This window comes from Calcarisporiella thermophila, assembly GCF_041956535.1.
Source record: "Calcarisporiella thermophila strain CBS 279.70 unplaced genomic scaffold VTP21scaffold_7, whole genome shotgun sequence".
Taxonomy (NCBI): Eukaryota; Fungi; Calcarisporiellomycota; class Calcarisporiellomycetes; order Calcarisporiellales; family Calcarisporiellaceae; genus Calcarisporiella; species Calcarisporiella thermophila.
In genome coordinates this window covers 1,040,441-1,059,340 of record NW_027192197.1, presented here as the reverse complement: position 1 = coordinate 1,059,340, position 18,900 = coordinate 1,040,441, and the positions used below count along the sequence as shown (strand labels likewise).

At 45.1% G+C, this 18,900-nt stretch overlaps 8 protein-coding genes across 8 annotated transcripts; 4 read left to right on the top strand and 4 right to left on the bottom strand.

The window, feature by feature from the left end:
- Nucleotides 1-191: 191 nt before the first annotated feature.
- VTP21DRAFT_10735 (uncharacterized protein) lies at nt 192-518 on the top strand (the record flags this gene model as incomplete). The annotated part of the gene is made up of 1 exon (XM_069390104.1): nt 192-518. One exon carries the CDS (start codon nt 192-194, stop codon nt 516-518), a length of 327 nt encoding a protein of 108 aa, XP_069253358.1.
- Nucleotides 519-933: 415 nt separating this feature from the next.
- Nucleotides 934-3,446, bottom strand: VTP21DRAFT_10734 (uncharacterized protein; the record flags this gene model as incomplete). Its single annotated transcript, XM_069390103.1, has 5 exons — nt 934-1,861; nt 1,958-2,200; nt 2,269-2,677; nt 2,754-3,027; nt 3,120-3,446. 5 exons carry the CDS (start codon nt 3,444-3,446, stop codon nt 934-936), a joined length of 2,181 nt encoding a protein of 726 aa, XP_069253357.1.
- Nucleotides 3,447-4,837: 1,391 nt separating this feature from the next.
- Nucleotides 4,838-5,755, top strand: VTP21DRAFT_10733 (uncharacterized protein; the record flags this gene model as incomplete). Its single annotated transcript, XM_069390102.1, has 3 exons — nt 4,838-4,853; nt 4,946-5,353; nt 5,415-5,755. The coding sequence occupies 3 exons, from the start codon at nt 4,838-4,840 to the stop codon at nt 5,753-5,755; spliced, it is 765 nt and encodes a 254-aa protein (XP_069253356.1).
- Nucleotides 5,756-6,651: 896 nt separating this feature from the next.
- On the bottom strand, nt 6,652-6,987 carry VTP21DRAFT_10732 (uncharacterized protein; the record flags this gene model as incomplete). Its single annotated transcript, XM_069390101.1, has 1 exon — nt 6,652-6,987. The coding sequence occupies one exon, from the start codon at nt 6,985-6,987 to the stop codon at nt 6,652-6,654; it is 336 nt and encodes a 111-aa protein (XP_069253355.1).
- Nucleotides 6,988-8,474: 1,487 nt separating this feature from the next.
- Nucleotides 8,475-8,813, top strand: VTP21DRAFT_10731 (uncharacterized protein; the record flags this gene model as incomplete). Its single annotated transcript, XM_069390100.1, has 1 exon — nt 8,475-8,813. One exon carries the CDS (start codon nt 8,475-8,477, stop codon nt 8,811-8,813), a length of 339 nt encoding a protein of 112 aa, XP_069253354.1.
- A 1,482-nt stretch (nt 8,814-10,295) lies between these two features.
- VTP21DRAFT_10730 (uncharacterized protein) lies at nt 10,296-13,123 on the bottom strand (the record flags this gene model as incomplete). Its single annotated transcript, XM_069390099.1, has 7 exons — nt 10,296-10,346; nt 10,440-10,698; nt 10,756-11,082; nt 11,162-11,171; nt 11,274-12,594; nt 12,677-12,761; nt 12,840-13,123. The coding sequence occupies 7 exons, from the start codon at nt 13,121-13,123 to the stop codon at nt 10,296-10,298; spliced, it is 2,337 nt and encodes a 778-aa protein (XP_069253353.1).
- A 346-nt stretch (nt 13,124-13,469) lies between these two features.
- Nucleotides 13,470-13,907, top strand: VTP21DRAFT_10729 (uncharacterized protein; the record flags this gene model as incomplete). Its single annotated transcript, XM_069390097.1, has 2 exons — nt 13,470-13,532; nt 13,635-13,907. 2 exons carry the CDS (start codon nt 13,470-13,472, stop codon nt 13,905-13,907), a joined length of 336 nt encoding a protein of 111 aa, XP_069253352.1.
- Nucleotides 13,908-15,599: 1,692 nt separating this feature from the next.
- On the bottom strand, nt 15,600-18,241 carry VTP21DRAFT_10728 (uncharacterized protein; the record flags this gene model as incomplete). The annotated part of the gene is made up of 14 exons (XM_069390096.1): nt 15,600-15,746; nt 15,811-16,018; nt 16,090-16,177; nt 16,252-16,315; nt 16,382-16,540; nt 16,601-16,677; nt 16,758-16,778; nt 16,837-17,006; nt 17,082-17,217; nt 17,286-17,612; nt 17,675-17,738; nt 17,824-17,883; nt 17,969-18,113; nt 18,177-18,241. 14 exons carry the CDS (start codon nt 18,239-18,241, stop codon nt 15,600-15,602), a joined length of 1,731 nt encoding a protein of 576 aa, XP_069253351.1.
- Between the last annotated feature and the right edge of the window lie 659 nt (nt 18,242-18,900).

The window sequence follows — 18,900 nt, the reverse complement described above, 5'->3', positions numbered from 1 at the left end:
AAAGTGGCAAATGTCTGAGAGAAAGGAAATGAAATGCATACAAGAATTCGCCCCGAATCTTCGCTCTCGTGGCAAAAATGGCAGATTGACAAGGGTCTATTTTGTATGAGATAGTCAGGTTTATATATATGAGTGTGGGATCGAATGAATACTCTTCATCCCATCAATAGCGTTACTCCACCGTCAAGAGAATGAAGTTGCCTATCTTATACGCGCTAATCCCGCTCTTCGGCCTCAGCTATGCCCAAACGTACCGTGAATTTACCATTAAAACGCGATACAATGGATGTATTAAGCAGCTTCATCTGAGTGCCTATAAAGAAGTGGATCCCAAGACGTGGTACACGAGCACATTATATACCGATTGGTCAGCGAAGGGGGATTCGGTGACTTTTTACGCGTTAGGAGACGACAACGTGGAGAATCTCTTATCCGCGAAAGCACTTAAAGCCATTAATGACAAAGCGGTCATCATCAAAGGCTATATTGACACTTGCAGTCTATCTGCGCGTGATTGAGGCTAGTCCCTCCTCCTATCGGAGGCGGAAAAGCAGCTTGAGATTTTGTAAGAAAAACAAATAATACTGTCATTGTTATGACTTATTTTGGTTGATATAAAATAAAACAAACCTTCATTTAAGAGGAGAAATGCTAAGTTTAATTAATAGAGTTTCGGCTCCTTGAAGTTGGCATCGAAGCCATTCCTCTTAGTTTCGCTTTCGAGCCCTCATTCCTCTAAATTTTCCATTCTCGAATTTTTCCCTCAAATTCCGTCTTTTTTCACAAGGTCGAATTTTAAAATACATGTATATTTCATCTTTAAATAGTCAACTTGTCTAGCGAGTCGCCGAAAATGATTAAGTCAAATAAAGTAGCAAAATAAATAAATAACAAAATAAATAAATATGAAAGCGAGCGAGGGTATTTCCTTGATCATTCTACATACTTCTCTTCCTTGGTTCTTGCCAAGCGGGCTTCTCTCTTTCTCTGCCAAATCGTCCTCATTAACTTTCTAAGCTTATCTTCTACCTCTTCGAAATTAGCCTCGGCCGTTTTGATGAGGCGCTTCACCTGCTCAGGCTCATAGGTGAAGTTGTAGGTGGAGCACCATTCCGCCGCACACGGGTTGAACTCGGGGTCACATGCATTGGGTAGAAGCGGCATCATGGCCAAATACAAATCATTGGTGGCCTGGGGAACGCTATGGCCACGGAGTTGGGCCGCCCCACCCGGCTTCAGTGGCGGGTAAAGGGCCCGACCGTGGTAGATTTCAACGTATCGGTCTTCGTAGAGCTGGTGAATCTCGCGCCTGGAGAGGGGAACCTTGGGATCGGATGGCCAGAGGAGGGTGAAGTCTTCGTCGTCGAGGGTTCTACGTTTTCCGAGTTTCAGAGGCGAGGTGTTGAGTGGCGCTTCCTCGGCAATCGGGCGGCCCTCGGGGTCAATTTTCGCCCACTGTATCCCCTTTCTATCGGCAAAGTTTACATATCTTTTCAAAAAATCCCCATCCATCACGTCGCTGCTTGCGTCTACCCCCAAAATTAGATCTACGGGCCGTGAAGGATGTGTCAAGGGGTAGAGGGGGATGTTGATGTCGGTGCCGGCGTCCAGCAACTGCAGTTCCTTGGAGTCTTTGAAGATCCCGGGCTGCGAGGGGTCGATCATATAAAATGGGTTGGGGTTGATGATGGGGCGAACGGGGTGGTTAGCACGAAGCCGGGCCAGGCCTCTCTCGCCAAGAGACTCACATAGTCGGTGTCCAACGCTGTGCAAAAAGTGGCCAAAGCCATTCTTAGGAAGATTCCGTTTCATTGTGTCGAAATAGGCCGAGAGGGGTGCAGAGAGGGCGCTGCTAAATATCCTAGAGAGAGGAATAAAGATATATCGTTTGGTAGGGGAGGTCAGTTCTTTTTGGATCCTCGTTAAAATAAACATGGCCTAGTTTTCCAGGCATTACCCTAAACTGAGGCCTATTCCTTGTTCCGGCAACGCGTTGGTGCTTACGCCTCTCTCGAAAGTCCTGCCGAAGCTCCATGTGGGGATCCAAGCTGCCAGCTCGTCACAGCCAATTTCAAAAGGCGTAAACTCAAACCACTGGAACCAGGCATCATTGTTTCTTAGCGCATTCATACGCGTTGTGTTGTGGTGGCGACTGAAGGGGGCTTGTTCGCTCTCCCAATTAATCCAGGGTCGTTCGTGTCTATGATGAGCACAGCATTAGCATCCATTCAACTGGGCAAGATAGGAGGGGGGAGGGGTGACACATACCTGATGGCCGTGTAAATGGGCATTGGATGGATTGCATCGGTGAGCCATTTTGCCTGGTGCGATAATTTCCAATGTTCTGGTCGAAGTCGATTCTCCTTATCCAGCAAGATATGGCCCGCCACCAAGACTCCATACATATCCATGCTGGTGATCGGCGAGCCGGTCTTCGTCTTGATTTCTAGCCCACTGAACATTAGGTTGGCTATGTCTGGTATTAGCATCTTGGAGAAAAGGTAGGTTGGAGAGGCGGGATAAGTATCGAGACGATCGATAAGATGCTCGACTAAACTTTCCGTTGAGCCGTTCGCAACCGAATAGAGGCACATGAGTGCCCATGTAGACCCACTAACGCCAGCAAGGTAGGTGAGGCAATCGTAGAGGCCCGTACGCTTGGCAGCATTAAGAAAAGCTATGGAGGGGGAGGGGAGATCAGTAGGTTCGTCGATAGAATGAAGATGAAACCCAGCAGGCCTTCCTGCACTCACCCGAAGAGTTGATCATGGCTCGGTATCCTCCCCCCGATCCGCCGAAACCTATCACCGGCACGTCCTCCTCGTGAACCTCATCCAGGGGCACTCCCATGTATTTCGCGAAGGCAGCTCGGACCACTTTTTTCCGTTGCTCCAGAAACCTTTGCTCCTGGTCACAGAGCCGATTTCCACGCCGTACGGTAGCCTGGAGCTGGATTTCCGGGTTCTTGGAGGCGTTTTTCATGTCTTTGCGAGTGTACTCGTGCACTTTTTCGAGGATGCTAATCACCTGGAAAATGAGGAGGGAGTATAAGGATGAGTGTTTGGAGACTAGGGGGACATCCCTCGCACGAGTTCATTATTATAGATACTAGTCCATACTTTAAAGTAATCGCTGAGACCTCGAGGAAGCAGCCTCACTATTTTGCGCCCAAACCTCTTCAAAGCTCTCCTCTTTCGTCGTTTCTTCTCCTTCTCAGTTCGGTCCCCCTCCGAGTCGTCGGGAGCGTCTGCTTCTCTTACCCCATATTGGACCTTAGCAGTCCACTCCTGCTCCCCCTCTGCATCCTCTGTTATGCTATCGGGAGTTGCCTCCTCGTAAAAAATTGGGGAATACTCCAGCCTTGAAAAGTCATGCTTAAATTTTTCATTTTGTTCTATAATTCGCATGGAGCGGAATGCATCTGTGATTTGTTCTTGTAACGACATGATGTCTAGGGAGACATTGGGATGGGTTCGACTACCTGTGATTTGGGAAGGCGAGAGTGAGTGAATAAGAAGAAGGAACGAAGGACAAGAAGAAGAAGTGACTCGTGAATAGCGAGGTTGCTCTGTGGCGATGCGGTTAATATAGTTGAGTTTCGGAGCCACGGAGGGAGGTGAGCTTGGTAGCTTTCAGATGGGTCAAAACAGAGTCTGAAACCAACTTTATTTCGCGCACTTAGGATTAGGTAACTTGACCCAAGAGTCCCGTGATGTAACTCTTTTGATTTTCCTTGCTCGTGATTAACTGAGTTTTGCCTTTTGGCTCCACGGGTGGGCAAGAAGGGGAGGAAAGAAGGCTGGGGGGGGGAGAGAGGAGGAGGGGCAGCATGGCCAGAGGAGGGTGGGCCCGGCGAGGGAAAAAAAAAGAAAATATTAAAAATGTGCTTCCTTACTTAATTCCGCCTAAATGTCACCCTTAACTTTGCTGTTTTGGTAACCATCTCTCATGATCTCCACCCTATGCACGTCTGTTTTAAATTACAAGTGATCCTTGTTTTGCTGAAGGTGCAAGTGGAGCGTCAGAAGCATGTGTTTGCGGCGAGGGAGGAGAAAAAGGAAATCCAAATGGAAAAGGAGGTTACGATGCATAGATTACATTTCGCGTCACTCACGTGTTTTCCTTCCATTCAGGGGGGTGCCGCGAGGGGCTGAGGTGGAGCGCTGGCCAGCGCCAAGTGCTGAGGCGCGGGCGAGGGGGGGAGCGCTGACGAGGCGGCGATGGGGGAAGAAGGGCGCGACAGGGAGCCCGAGGAGCTCACTGGGAATCTTACATAATGGGGTCGGACCACAAATCATTCCTGCTGAAAAATCCGCAATACACCAGGATCGCATATCTATTGACGCTGTCACGTTTTTAAAGCTTTCGTGCAACAGTATGCACAAACATTATCTTCTGAAATGGACGCGAGGCTGGCACACCCGGCAATCACGCCCATTTGGTTGGCTCCTCTTTATATTCCTTGCTCCATCCATTTTCCTCCCTGCGCCAACGCTGGCGGTCGCTCTTTCCCCCTCTTTCCCCCTTCTTCCCTTCTTCTCCCTTGTGCTCGCCCCGTAACCAACCCCCGAGGCTGCCTTCCCCTTCGTGGTGCGCTTGTATTTTGTGTTTTCTTTTTGCTTATTTGCTTTTTCTTGCTGCCGCCCCGGTGCGCTCCCTTTGTTCTAGTTTCTCTGGCCGCATCGGCGCAACAACGCGAGCCATCGAGTAATGGTCCTTTGACCCTGCACACCGGAGCTCGCCAGAGATAATGTAGGCAACCCGTAGGAACCCCCGAACCCAATCCATGCTCATGCTTTGCTCCTCACTTAATTAGACTTTATTGCACGCCCTTTGAATGTCTCGTGATTTGCGTAAGTTGCTGAATCCGCTCTAGCTTGTTTTTGGCTCCGCTTTTTGCCAGAGACCACGGCGCCTAACCCATGCCCCCCTTAATATCTTTTAGGTAAAGCCCAGCCTACAAATTTGGATTATTCTTTTTCAAACCCCATCCATCATAGCGTCTCCTCGGATAATCCCGCCGACGACATCGACAGCACGAAGCCCGCAATGCTGGAGCGCAGAGTCTCAGGAGACATCGAGGTGCTGAGGTGGCTCCAGGGCTTTCCGAAGGAGCCCCTTGTCGAGATGCCTTCGGCTCGACCGGAAGTTGAGCAGAGAATCGCGAAGGAGCCCGAGGAAGAACCGGGCGCCAGAGGGAACGGGTTTGGGATGGGAGAGCGAGGCCCCAACGAAGAGGTTCTGAGGGGCTTGGATATCCGGAATGCAGTGCTGGAGAAAGATGTGGAGCTGCTGCCGCCGACCCTCTCTAAAGGTGTCGAGGGGAACGAGAAAAACGAAGCCCCTGAAAAAGGTGAGTGGCTGCCTCCTTTCCTTGGCCGCACCAAACCCCATCATGGATGTCTTCCTAACAGATCCGGAAATCAAAATCCACGACTTTGCATTCCACTCCCAAGACCCGCGGCACTATGGCCTCCCTCCACCCGCGGAGCAGATCTCCCCTCGCATCAACGCTTTCGTAGGAAGCTGCATCGTTGCCACACGGGATTACGAGGCCAGCGCTGAGGGCGAGCTCTCCTTCAGCATCGGGGACATGTTCTGGGTGCAATATGGCCGACAATGCCCCGGTTGGATCCTGGTCGAGTCAGAGCGTGGAGAGTTCGGTCTGGTCCCCAAGAGCCACATCTCCGTACTGGAAGAACGGGAGGAAGAAGAGGCCCAAAAGGGACTGGACGCAGAGGAGCAGTGGGACTAAGTAGTTTGTATCATGGATGGTTTACTTTTGGAAAGTTTTTGGTTTGCTTTTTTTGCGACTCTCCCAATGTAAATACTTTATTTTCCTCCTCTTTTATTTATTCATCTTCACCCCCCCTCCTAATTATTCCTCCTCTTTGCTCTTAATCCTAATATTTGATTTTTTTTTTTCTTTATTGCTGAAGAGTGAGGTTCATGCTTTTTTTTTACTGCTTTCTACATATCTAGCTATATATGTCTTTTTTTTTCACTCGCTCTTTCATATACCACCGATGCTTCGCTCGTATTAGTTTATAATTTTTTTTTGCTTTCCAACGATGAATAGCAGCCTATGATTTGGATAAATAGAGATACTTTATTGAAATATAACTGCCAGGCGAACTGTGAACCTTGGACCGGCTGTTGAATCACTATCCAACTCGAATTTCCTAGCGCACTTGCTTTTTCCATTGCCCTTGTTTAAGAGAGATAGGGTGCTCTCGCCGGAGCAATTATCAGTATTCCACACTTAACTCATCGCCCATATCTTTAATCGCAGCCTGTCTTTTTTTCTTCATTTTTTCTTTTTTCTTTTTTTCTAGCCCCTGTTCTTCAACTCGGGAGGGAACCAAAAGAGTCGCGCTCAGGATGTAATAAGCTATATAGACTTATTCATTTCTCAGATTAATGATTTTTCTTTCATTATTCTCTGGAAGGTCTCATCATAGTGAAGCATGGACTGCTGGCAAAGACCGCGTTCTATTTATCCAAAAAAATTCTTGTAAGGATATCGCCGTTCAATAAGGATGCCAAAGAGCTAGACAGACTCGCTTTTGGATTTCCAACTTTATTATCCACAATTGCCTGCTCAATACTTCTCGAGTGGCGAGACAGAGAGGTTATTATTGCAAAATACTATTACACTGGCACTAAGGACGTGTGACTGTCTTGGCATAATGAGAAAAGCTGGTCCACGTTAATTCCTTTTCGAGGCAATGATATAGTGGATCGTTCCTCGCAAAGTTGACATATATTGATCATCTCATCCACTTCAGCTCGGCTTCTAGCCTTGAGTATTACATGACCAGCGCCTGCCTTATCACTTTTGCCAATGTAGAAGACGTAATCAGGTCCAAAGGCGCAAAATAAATCGCTTTCGATACTGAGTTCATGGCCCAAGGGTTTCAAAATCTTAATATAAAATACCTTGCTTTCCTCAATATTCTTACGATAAAATCCCATATGATCCGACATGGTGTGACAGTTGTGAATAAAAAGAAATATAAAATTCGAGGATGTTGCGGTGATATACGCTCTATCTATAATGTCTAGAGGGTTTCGATAATAAGGCCCTTTCTATATGATGATCCTAATAATTTGTTTAAGCCAATTAGCCCCTCGAAGTTGAAGATAATGCTTAGTCAACTTGAATAAAGCGTCTGAAATTGGGAGAACCAAGCGCAGTCCTAGTTGTCTTGTGCTCCTTAACCCCTCAAATCGACCGCATGCTTAGAATAAATGACCCAAATTCATCTTTTTTGTTGAATATTTGAATAATGTGTAAGCTGAATCGAAGAAGGTAAGGAAGTTTTCATTTTCACTGTCAGTTTTAGGGCCCAAATTTACCTTTTTTGTTTAATTTTTAACATTGTGATTGAATAGTGTATGCTCAATCAAAAAAGGCATGAGGGATTTTCCAGTACAGGCTTTGAAGAATAGCCATGGAAAATCCAATATCAAGTTTAGAACAAACAGAGATAGTGGAAACACTCGCGGCGCTTGACATACTTAATAAGGAAGAGAATAAAGCAGTATAAAATGCGGTCCTAGTCGCCTTGTGTTAGAAATGAACCCTAGCAGAGTCAAATTGACTGCCTGCTTAAAACGAATGACCCAAATTCTTCTTTTCTGTTGAATTTTTGAATAATGTATAAGCTGAATCGAATACAGTAGGGAAGTTCTTATTTTCACTATGTCAGTTTTAAGCATTATATCGTTACATAGATCCAAGCAGTTTCCAAACGTGGTCTTCTTGTAGGGTTTCCCAGTGCACTAGTTTATGCTTAAACATAATTTGCATATATCTCTAGAAAGTAGATATTCTGTAAGTTTTTACAACGAATTTTTCACCCTTCTTTTATGGAGAGTTGAAATAATTGGGGTTAAAGCAGCATTTGTTGTGCCTGTTATTTCAAACATACTCTTAGCTGAATGTAGTGAGGATTCCTATGGAAAGCTTAATATTTGTCTTACAAAAGATAAATTGCCTAAATGCAGGTAGATTAGCAGGTTTCTATTAAAATTAACGCCAATCGACGCCAAATTGACGATTGCAAATGACAAATGCATACAAATTGACTCATCCAAATCGATATAATACATTGAGCTTAGCATTTTACATAAAAATAATTTATTCGGCCAAGGTTTTCTGTTGACATTAGTCAGGGTTTATAAAATTTAGATATATAAAGCTCTCCCGAAATTTACAAACTGCCACAATAATTTGAGCCCTCTGAAATATAATCAACATGTCTGACTGTCCGGCTGTTTACAATCACATTGCACATTGCCACCTAGTGAGCAAAGTGTTTAAGCAAGTGTTGCGAGACTTATAACCTAAATGTGGTCAAGCTATAGGATTAAGTGATAGTGACGTAGTAAACATCGCTAGGTGGTGGTTGGAACATGGACCTAGTCCTCACTGTGTGTATAGTGAACCTGTTAAAGACAAACACTCATTGATGGAGTTGAAGTTGAAAGAAGAGGAGAAGGAGACATATGCATTGATGGTTAGTCGGGAAAGTTGTGTTGAAGCAAGTTTGTCTATTAATCAAGAGCATGTTAAAGGGGAGTTTGAGCCTGTGTGGATCGGCGTTGGCCTAGTTGGGACTACTGCACGGCTAGAGGTATGGTCGGTCGTAGGGCCTGAAATTAGTCGTCCTGAGGACAAGTTCTGGTTCCATCCGAGCACAGTGAGGATGGTAGCGATTATAGAACCTGAAGAGGGTGAAAATGTGATGCACTGCCTACCCAACATGGGAGTAATTGCACCCATTACATTGTGGGGAGGTCACTCATAAAGATATTTGCGCGTGCTGGATATAGGATTGGGTAGCCATGCCAAAATGAACTTGCTGTAACTGGAGTCGATATGACTGTCTTCAGCAGGAAATAAAGGAATTATTAAAAAGAAAATCTATGTTATTATTGTTATTAAAACTAAGTATTATATAATTTATTTACTTATTAATGGAAAAGAATAATACTGTGGCTAATGGCTTTGAAAATGTGGCTTAAAACTCTAAAATGGGAGTGTTATGGATAGTTTGAGATAGGAGAGTAAGAGAAAACTCCGCTTGGTTTATTCCAAAGTCCAAAAGCCAATATATATAATATATATATCATCGTTATATGCATATAACGATGATGTCACAAATAGTCACAAGTATAAGACAAGCTGAAACTACGAAACGTAACAGGGAGACTCCAGAATGAATCAAACAATAAATATACAAGGAAATAAGGATTACGAAATTTGATTGGTCCAGATAATTATAGCCCTCTTTTGAGAGCTAATAACTCTACCAATATACATCTAAATGCCCTCATTTTTGATGTAACGAAGACTACTTTGCTTGCCGCTTCTTTTTGGAAACCACATGCAAAATTTTCCCTTCCCCAAGTAGTGTTATATAGAGTTGCTAACCTACCCTAAAATCCATATTCCTGTAAAAAGTCTCTGTAAGAAAATTTGACTTAAATCGATCCGATATTATTTCCAATGTTTCAAAATTCTATATTATAGAATTTTGAAAACATTTCAATATATTATATTGAAAAAAGGCTTAATGGAAGCTTCTGAAGGTGATCTGATTTGCTCTATTTGGGAATTGGTGAAGTATATTAAGACATCTGCGATTTGCTTGTATTTCTTTAGGTATTCAATATTTGAAGTTGCTGGGTGGTCATACTCGAAGTCATTTCTGAACTTCGCAATCTTTTGTTTCCAATGATGATAGTCTTATTTTTTCACTAAATAGAGACACTTTTTCTAAAGCTCAAGGAGGTGAAGCTGTATAGGTGAATAATTATTGTATAGCTCAACGCAATTGTATTTTATACGTCCCTTGTGCTCCCTATAAGAAGTGGGCATAAGGAAAACAGAGGGAAATAATATGTAACACATGCCCAACCACCTCACTTTCCCTATAATTTCCCTATAATTTCCCTATAATTTCCTTATATTTCCTTTGATTTTATTATAAATTCCAAAATCCTTACCCATATAAAAATCCATATCAAAACCATTAAAAATTATAGGAAATATCAGAAAATCATACGGAAAGTGAGGTGTTCCCTATGTTTTCCACATTATTTACCTATGTTTTCCCTATTTTTTTCCTATGAGACTTTCTATAGTGGCCGCTGGAATACATGTATATTAATACCATTTATAATAAAAAGCAAACTTATAAAAACTCAAGCCAAGCATGCCATGCAAAATAAAAAGCAAACTTATAATAATTCAAGCCAAGCATGCCATGCAAAAATACAGCTTTCTTCTACCAAATCTCACATCTTGCTCCCGGGTTCATTGGTGATCCAGGAGGACACTGTGATAGGTGGGAGAGAGGAAATTCCAAAAAAAAAAAATTAGTCAATGAAAATGGCTACTCTAGAGGGGGGTCGTAAACTTGTTTCCTCACCTTGAAGGTCTCAGCAAAAAGCGGGCTATTCATGACCGCTCCATTCACGCGGTGTTGGGTTGGGGAGTGGGGATCTGTACGAACTAGCTGGACCAGCTTCTCGGGCTTGTAGCTACTGCACCACACACGAGCAAAAGAGATAAAGTAAAGTTGCTCGCGAGTGAATGCGTCAAGCCCCGGGAGCAACCGATTGTTATGGGCCTGTTGCTGGGGATCCGAATCAAACCGCGCTTTCCAAGTGAGATACGACTCACGGATTCTAGTAGCCACCGGTGAACATTCTATAGAGAGATGTATGTATTTTACTTGAACTCACCCTCCATTGTCAGCCAGATTTTCGCCCAGCGTCAGGTTGCCATTCACGTGCACATCACTGTTATCCGGCCCCTTGATCGTGAAGTTGTCGTACTGACTGATAAAGCATTTGGATTTTTGCTCAAAGGAGGACGCGGTCGAATTGGTCCACCAGTCGGTCAGCTTACCGGTCGGGTCAAAGAGGCGTCCGTGGTTATCGAAGGCGTGGGTGAGTTCATGCCCAATCACCACCCCGACCCCTCCAAAATTTAGGTACTCAGGGAGTTTCCCGTTGAAGAAGGGCTGCTGGAGAATACCCGCAGGAAACACGATTTCGTTGCTGGAAGGGCTAAGATGGAGAGGTGCAAAAGCGAAGGAGGTTAGTAAAAGGCGGTCGCCCAGTACAAAGGCAATCGTGTAGTATTTACCTATAGTAAGCTGAATACCAAAGGAGAATGGAGGGATAGAAAAAATGGGGGGAAATGATCAGTCAAAACTGTATGCAGGCGAATGCTTGCTTCCTATTCTTAAGATAAATACCATTCACGGTTTGCGGAGTCATATGCCAGAGGGTCTTGTCCACGGGTTTGCCCAGCCGAAACTTGGCCTTGTTGTTGCCAAATCGAGACGAACGAATTGCATTCCCGAGGTAGTCCAGCGAGTTGGAGGTGAAATTAGCGTAGTACTTCTCGATCGACTTCGGGTCCATCAGATTCAAGGTCTGCGACGAGTAACCCACCTTCACCGCCAGCTTGTCGACCTTTTCGATCGCACGGATCCGGGTGGGCTCATCGAGCCAGTCGAGCTGGGGCAACCGCTGCTTGAAGATGTCCTTGAGTGCATTTATCATGCTCTCGGCGGTCTCCTTCGATTCACCTGCAAATTTGCGCATGACGAAGTACCGGCCAGCCCCCTGCCCGATTGCCCCGTTCACCACCCCTTGGCACACGCGCCACCTCGGGGGCAATACATCTGCATTCACGCCCGAGAGCTTCTGGTTAAGGCGACGTGCCGGCTTTTGGTAAGTGGTGTGAAGGAAACCTATGTAGCTGTTAATCGAACGCCACAATAGGTAGGCAATAACCGTTGGTTGTGGGGTGGTGGGGAGGATATCATTGGAGAGAGCGCGCATGTAGGCAGGCGAATCGATCACAGCCTTTTCGGGAACCGAAGCAAAGTCCTCGAGCCAGGTCTGCACCATCAAGGTCCAGTCGATGTTGGGGGCGGACTGCGCCAATTCGCTGAATGTCATCGGGTTGTAGGTGAAGACGGGATCATGGAGCTGCCCTGGGGTGAGTGATACATTCGCGAGTGTCACCTCAAACTGTACTACCTGCTCGGCCATCCGATCCCACATGTCCGCCGGGACGGGGGTGCCTGGCCAGAGCTGCTCGGAGAGTTCGCCAAGTGTCAGCCGAAAGGTGTCGGAGATGGTTGTGCGGTACACGGCAAGCAAATCTGTCTCTTTATAGTACTCCTTGCTCGGGAGGGAGATGCCGGCTGAGGAAATGTAGAGCACATTTATGTTTGGATCGTGGGCGTCCACGTCCACCCCTGGCCCAACCAGAGAGTCCAGCCCGATGTTTGCCATCAGGCCCAGCGTTTTCGACAGTGTCTTGTAGTCTACCGGCTTGCCATCAGGGGGTTGCCCCGAATAGCATTGGGGGAGGGGGATTGCAAGCGGGATGTTGTCGAGCACCGTTTTAATCACCGGAAGTATTGGGGCAGCCTTTAGCGACTCGATTTGTGTCTCGTTCATGCATGCATCATACACAGCTTTGATCTTGTTGAAGTTGGCCAAGTCAGTCTGGTCATTATTTTCGGGTTTAAATTGGCCCTCGAGGATGTCACGCAGGACTTCCTGTTAAGCATATGACATTTTGTGGGGTGAATTTTCTCTTCGAGCATTCCTAATGCCATACACCCATTCAATGTCAACCTACCTTGTTTTGATCAGAAAGCGTGTCAAACACCCCAATTGAAGATTTGTCTTGCGGTATAGTGTGCGATTTTATCCACCCACCACAGCTAGACATGGCCCCATAAAAAGGTTAAACTACACGTGCATACACTAGCTATGCGTGGGTTAGAATTCATTCCATTTACCTGTATGCATAAAAGTCGTCGCATGGGTTCACGGTCTTATCCATGTCTTGCATGATTCCCGCCGCCGCCAACAAGCATTCCGGCTCAACGCACCACTGCGCAGAAGAGGATTGAGCCGGGCCATTGGATTCAGCCTGATCCATGGGGATTTCGTCTCTTAACATAAAAACATCATGGTGGATGCTATGAGAGTATGGAAGGGATGCTGAGTAGAGCGCAAGTACTATGAGGAGACACGCGGTGGAGATAAGCGTTTTCTCAAAGGGATTGAGATAATTCCACATTCTCCAATGTATGATAAATTCCAGAGCTCAATACTATTTCGCAATTTTATTTCGAACACAAGTCGCGGATTATAAGGGTTAGGATATATACGCTAGCACGAGTGAATAAATTAAAAATATATATAGCCAAGGGGAGAATGGGGGGAGGTGAGTAGAGTGAATGGAATCGTTTTGTGAATGGAGATTAGGTGAATTCAGTGGACCTGTGCAAGGTATGCCCAAATATGAGAAAAAATTGTTGAACATATAAAAAAGGGGGATATGAATTGAATTGGCAACTTATAAGAAATTTAAGAATTTCCGCATTCAGACGGATCTTCGGTCAAGAGTTCGAGGGTTTCATTGGATGTCAGGAGATTGTGATCAAACACTGCCGCGTAGATTTGTCCATCCGGCGTGTCAGAGCAAGGTGGGGGAAAAATGAAAACAGCAAAACTGCCCAACTGGTCCTCCTGGTTATGCTAGGTCTAATTCCTGTTAAATTCCTCTCCCTCCCCCTCTTTCTTCCTAGCCGCAAATCCCTCTCCTTCGGAGCGCACCTAGGCCGGCGCCTACCCTGCCTGCCCCACGAGCACAAGAAATAGGTCTATGGGAGCTCCGAGATGGTTGCCATCGCTACGAGAGACAAGTGGTCGGCGCACAGGCAGTCAGTCCTATGTACACTCTGCCGTGGCCATCGTCCGTCACGACTCGTGGGGAGTTTAGCGTTTTCCCTCCTCTGCTGCCTGAGCCTTATGCTCAAATCATTCTTAATTCACCTGTTCTCCGGTCTCAATTCTCTTGAGATGGCGCCGATCCATATTAATTTAGCGATAGATTGGCGTGCATCATTTGGTTTTCCAATGAATGGACAACAATTTCCATTCTATTGAGTCAATGAATAAAAAAATAATGAAATTACACTAAAAAACAAAAGGGAATATTTGGAACACTGATCTATCGTCCTGCTGTATAATTGTCCTTCCCCCGCAGGTAAAGGGTAGCATGCAGCAGCATAAGTTAACTTGAATGCAACCTGAATGATAATACTACATAAAATTAATTCACTACATGTGGGTAATGAGGATGCGTCATGAGGAGTGGATCATATATGATTCTGGAGTCCATAGCGCACAGGTGTCTGCATCAATTTTGGCTTCTTTCTCTGACCGGATGCAGGTGGATTCGTGCCTGCCGATTGCTTTGCATCTCCAGGTTCGTGTTTTGCTTCATCCCCCGACGAGAGTGGAATATATTTGCTATCGCGAAGGCTTTGAATACCTTGGAGTAACTTGTTCATCGGTGCTTTATCCATCTTCAGGAATAGATGAGGGGTGGAAGGGAAATGAAGTGAAAACGGCGCAATTGTGTATGTAAAAGGATCCGGGCGAATTTTTTTTTTGTTTGTTTCCTCATTTAATACCCCACATATTTATATCCTGATTTGGCTGCTACAAGATTGGTCGAGCCCATAAGAAAAATTCGGAAATATTACAAGCTTCAATCATCAACTTATGACAATACGTGACAAACTTAATATGGGATGAGTATCTAAAGTACGCACCAAAAGGAGGACAAACACATTGAAATGCAATATCATCGCCCTCGGATTCAAAGGAATAGGAACCTTGTTGGAAAAAGGCGGTTGGCAATGCAAAAATTGCTCATGAATAGTAATGAGGGGAAGGGTGGGCACCAGTGAAAGCTTATTATCTTATTTCTTTTTTTGTACTTTGTTTCTTGGAACATAGATTATGACGCAAACCATTTGCCACTCTTGGCAATTTTTCTTATTCAGCCGCAGTATTAGACCGAATAGGAGACAAGGAATCGACCAATTAGGCGTGCTTAAAAAATTGTGATCAAGCAAAATGACAAGAAACATCCTTCTCTCCTAACAAACTTTGATACTCTAATTGGGTTGAGTTGATAAGGAACATCCGTCAGCCTCTCATTATCTTGAGAGCTAGAAGGTCTCACCAAACTTTTACCCACAATTTGCCGCAGTATTACAGAAATCGAGGACAAGTTCAGTCGGGGACATCATTACGCGTATTAGACGCGTAAGAGGAATAGCAAATACCAAACATAGTTATAATTGAAGATGATTATCCTTCGTATTCAAATATCGCCTACTCGAAGTCGTTCTCCAAGCTTGTCATGATTGGTTGGACATCATGTGTTTATTCTATTCACTAGGGTGGATTCTCAACATACTATAATAGATAAGAATAAATTGTTGTACAGAGAGTGATATCTCCATTAAACCTATAATAGCGCAAAACAAGCAGGCTGATGAGGCGAGGAGGTTGTACCATAGCAGTGGTGTTTAGTACCAATTGAAATAGCGATGGGAGCATTTACCATTGGTGCTCTTTGTTCACAGCTTTATCACTCTAGGTTTATATGCAGCTTAGAATAGCTATTTATTGAGATAATTCAATTCAAATAAGTATTGCCCAGAGATGCTCGTCAAGGGTGGTGCAAATGCAGCTTATTATAATGTCAAGTTGCCGTAAACCACGGTGCCGTTGAGAACGGTGGCTAACACCTTTGTGTTCAGAATTTCTTCCCGCGGTACCTCCATTATATCCTGCGACAGCACGACAAAGTCTGCGACTTTCTCGGGCTCAATCGAACCCACCTGTTGATGGAAAAAGAAAAGAAGAATAAGCTCAGTTTATGCATGCTTCAATCCTTTCTCTCACTTTCTCCTCCTGGAAACTGGCATAAGCTGCGTCCCTGGTAAATCCTTTCAGAGCCTCTGCTCTCGTTAACTTCTGCTCAGGATACCATCCATTGTCACCTTGAGGTGAAGTGCCATTGACCGTTAAACGCGTCACAGCCGCATAAAAGCCAAGCAAAGGGTTGGCGCTCTCGACCGGAAAGTCTGATCCAAGGGGAAGTGCCGGCACACTACAATAAGCACCCAGTTGAGCATACTATTTTCGGACCAATCGATTCACTTTGGACTACAAGGGGGTTACCTAACATTTAAAAAGGATCTCCAAGCATATGCCCCCTTAATCCGGTCGGGTCCGACGCGAGTTTCAGCAAAATTCATGTCGCTAGTTGCTATCAATGAAGAGTCATTAGTGAATTTTCGAGGGGTATCCAAGACAAACACGCCCTTAAATATCCATTCCTACCGTGTGTTGGTTGCATGGAGGGGATTATCCCAAGTTTTCCAACGCGTTGGATATCTTCCTGCGTCTTTAGGAAGAGAAGTTGGGTTAGGATATTTGAAAAGCGACCTCGTCAATCGCGAGAATACTCCACCAATATCTGAGCATGTTCGATTCTCAGTCGATACTTGTCATTAAGCCTTCTCTCAGCAGTAAGCTCTCCCTGAGTTCGATTTCTTAGATTCTCCTCAAATCCATTGACGGCGATGTGGTTGGCAAGATCCCCAATGCAGTGAGCATTGACTTGTAGGCCCTTTATACAATATGAGATAATAAGCTTGGGGCAGGGAGAGAGTTCTAGATATATCCTTACTCTCTCCATCCATTTTGCTACCTGCTCCGTAAAATTCCTCTCGCTAATGAGGAGATTACCTGGCTTGGATGGATCGTCTGTAACCCATAGTCAAAATAAAATCTTAAAGTGTCAAATGAGTCCTGCTGGAAGAGGAAATGCCAAATGCTCAGCTCACCAGTATAGGGCTGAATCATGGCTATCAAAGGCAGTCTTAGTAGATGAGCCAACCTCTTTAGAAGCGGAGAATAATATACCTGCACCCCAGCTCCCTAGCGCTCCATCCACATAGAGCTTTACGCTACGCATGATCAAGAACCCGTGCTCAAACGCCGTGATGTTGAGCCTGTCTCCGCAATAATCGTTTCGATTCGGGCATGAGACCATTGCATAGTTGCGAATTTGGAACTTGCCAGCATCCACTGCCCTTTATTAAGCAGGGCATTAGCTCTTACTTTAGAACCATGACCGGCGTATGAAAGTTTATATAATGGACATATACTTTTTGTAAAAGGCGAGGTCATCGGGGACTACTCCAGCATCATGGACACCTGTTATTCCAAAGGAATGGATCTCCTTGAGCGCTATATCGAGAGCGTCGAACTTCTCTGCCTCGGAAACTGGCGGCACCAGGGGAGCTATCAAGGTTGGCAACAGGGCATGTTTAGTAGCTCCGCCATACCGTAGAATGAGGCGGATCGATTACCTAGGAGCGACATGGCTTGGTCGGTAAACACCCCCAACCCCGGGCTCTTGATCACTTCCCCGCCCTCAACCTTGATGTCTGTCAAATTGATGTACTTGGCCTCCATCATCTTGAGGACTCTCGTGTTGACCCACTGCGCATGGTTGTCTATGCGAAGTAGCATAATAGGCACTGCAGCAAGCATCGGATCTGCATCGAGATCCGCTGCAGTGGGAAATTGGCCCCCTGGCCACTCTGTCTGGTCCCAACCATTTCCTCGGACCCAAAGGTTGTCGCCAAAAGTCTGGTTAGAACGAGAAATATATTCGCGGAGGCGAGCTCGAACCTCTATATTAATGCAAATGTTTGACACAACTTGTCTATGGATACTTTAGCACAGAGCCACTTACCTTCTACTGACCGAGTCCCACGAAGGTTCGCTTGAGCGCGTTGGATTCCAAGTCTCATCAAATGCTATTAAATAAGCGAATAAAATGAGCTACTACCAGAATAATCAAAATCAAAGGTGCTCTTTCAAAAATATCTGGAAACCACGTACGACGTGTGCATCGATTAGCCCAGGAATGATGGTCCTATTCTTCATATCAATGACTTTCGCCTTAACGAAGAGAGACCGAAAAAAACAAGTGAATTCTCGATTGCATTTATCTCTTTTCCCCCATCATCCAAAGATTTTATCTTACGTTATCTCCGCTCCATCTTTCCAGTAGCACTTCACTGCGGTCGACGTCCACTATTTTCCCCGATTGCACCACAAACCCCTCCGCCTTTTGTGTAGAGGACATTGTATATACATTCGCGTTGGTTATTATTAAGATGTCTTGACCACTACACTAGAAAAGACCGTTTAGATCGTGAAAGGAAAGAGGAACGTAGGGAGAGCACACCAACCTAGCCCCGCGATAAAAGCTGGAGCAAAACACCGAAAAAACTAGGAACAGCGCTGATAGTTTCATTGGTTTTCGTATCGACAGCTACTCATAACATAGCAAGGCAATTTCATGTTTATTAGTGACAGGGTGCAGAAAGACCCAAACGAATAGAGTGGTGACGTACTGTTTATATCAAAGGATACAATCAATCGTAGTGCGTAAAGATCAGGGGATAATCTTTGCCGGGGGAAACTAGCGAACAGAGGGCGAAAAAGAAAAGAAAAGAACAGGCAACTTCTGCACCCTCCCAACATTTTTCCCTCGGGGAGCACTGCCAGCATATCGCGTGGGCAAACCCTATTTTTTGGAGGCATACTTAAAAGGTATCCCCGAAGAAAGCTTCATGCTACGGAGATTGTATCGCAGGTAATCATTGTTGGACGCGGGGTATCACATTGGATATATGTAATCCATTTTATCACCGAATTTGTTTAGTACGTTCAAATCAATGACATTTTGGATAAGCCGGCCTCCGCCCAAACTGTCATTCAACAGTACCTTTCTCCCCTCCAATCTAATCAAGTGGCGTCTTGCTAATTTGTAGGAGCAGCCTACTGCTCGAACACAATCAAAAGCAATGAAAGCAAAGACTGGACACATCAAACTCTCTTGTCCCAGTAATGCAAGTGGATGGGCATTGGAAAATTTATAAAGAAGCAATGACATCTAGGGTAGTGCAACTT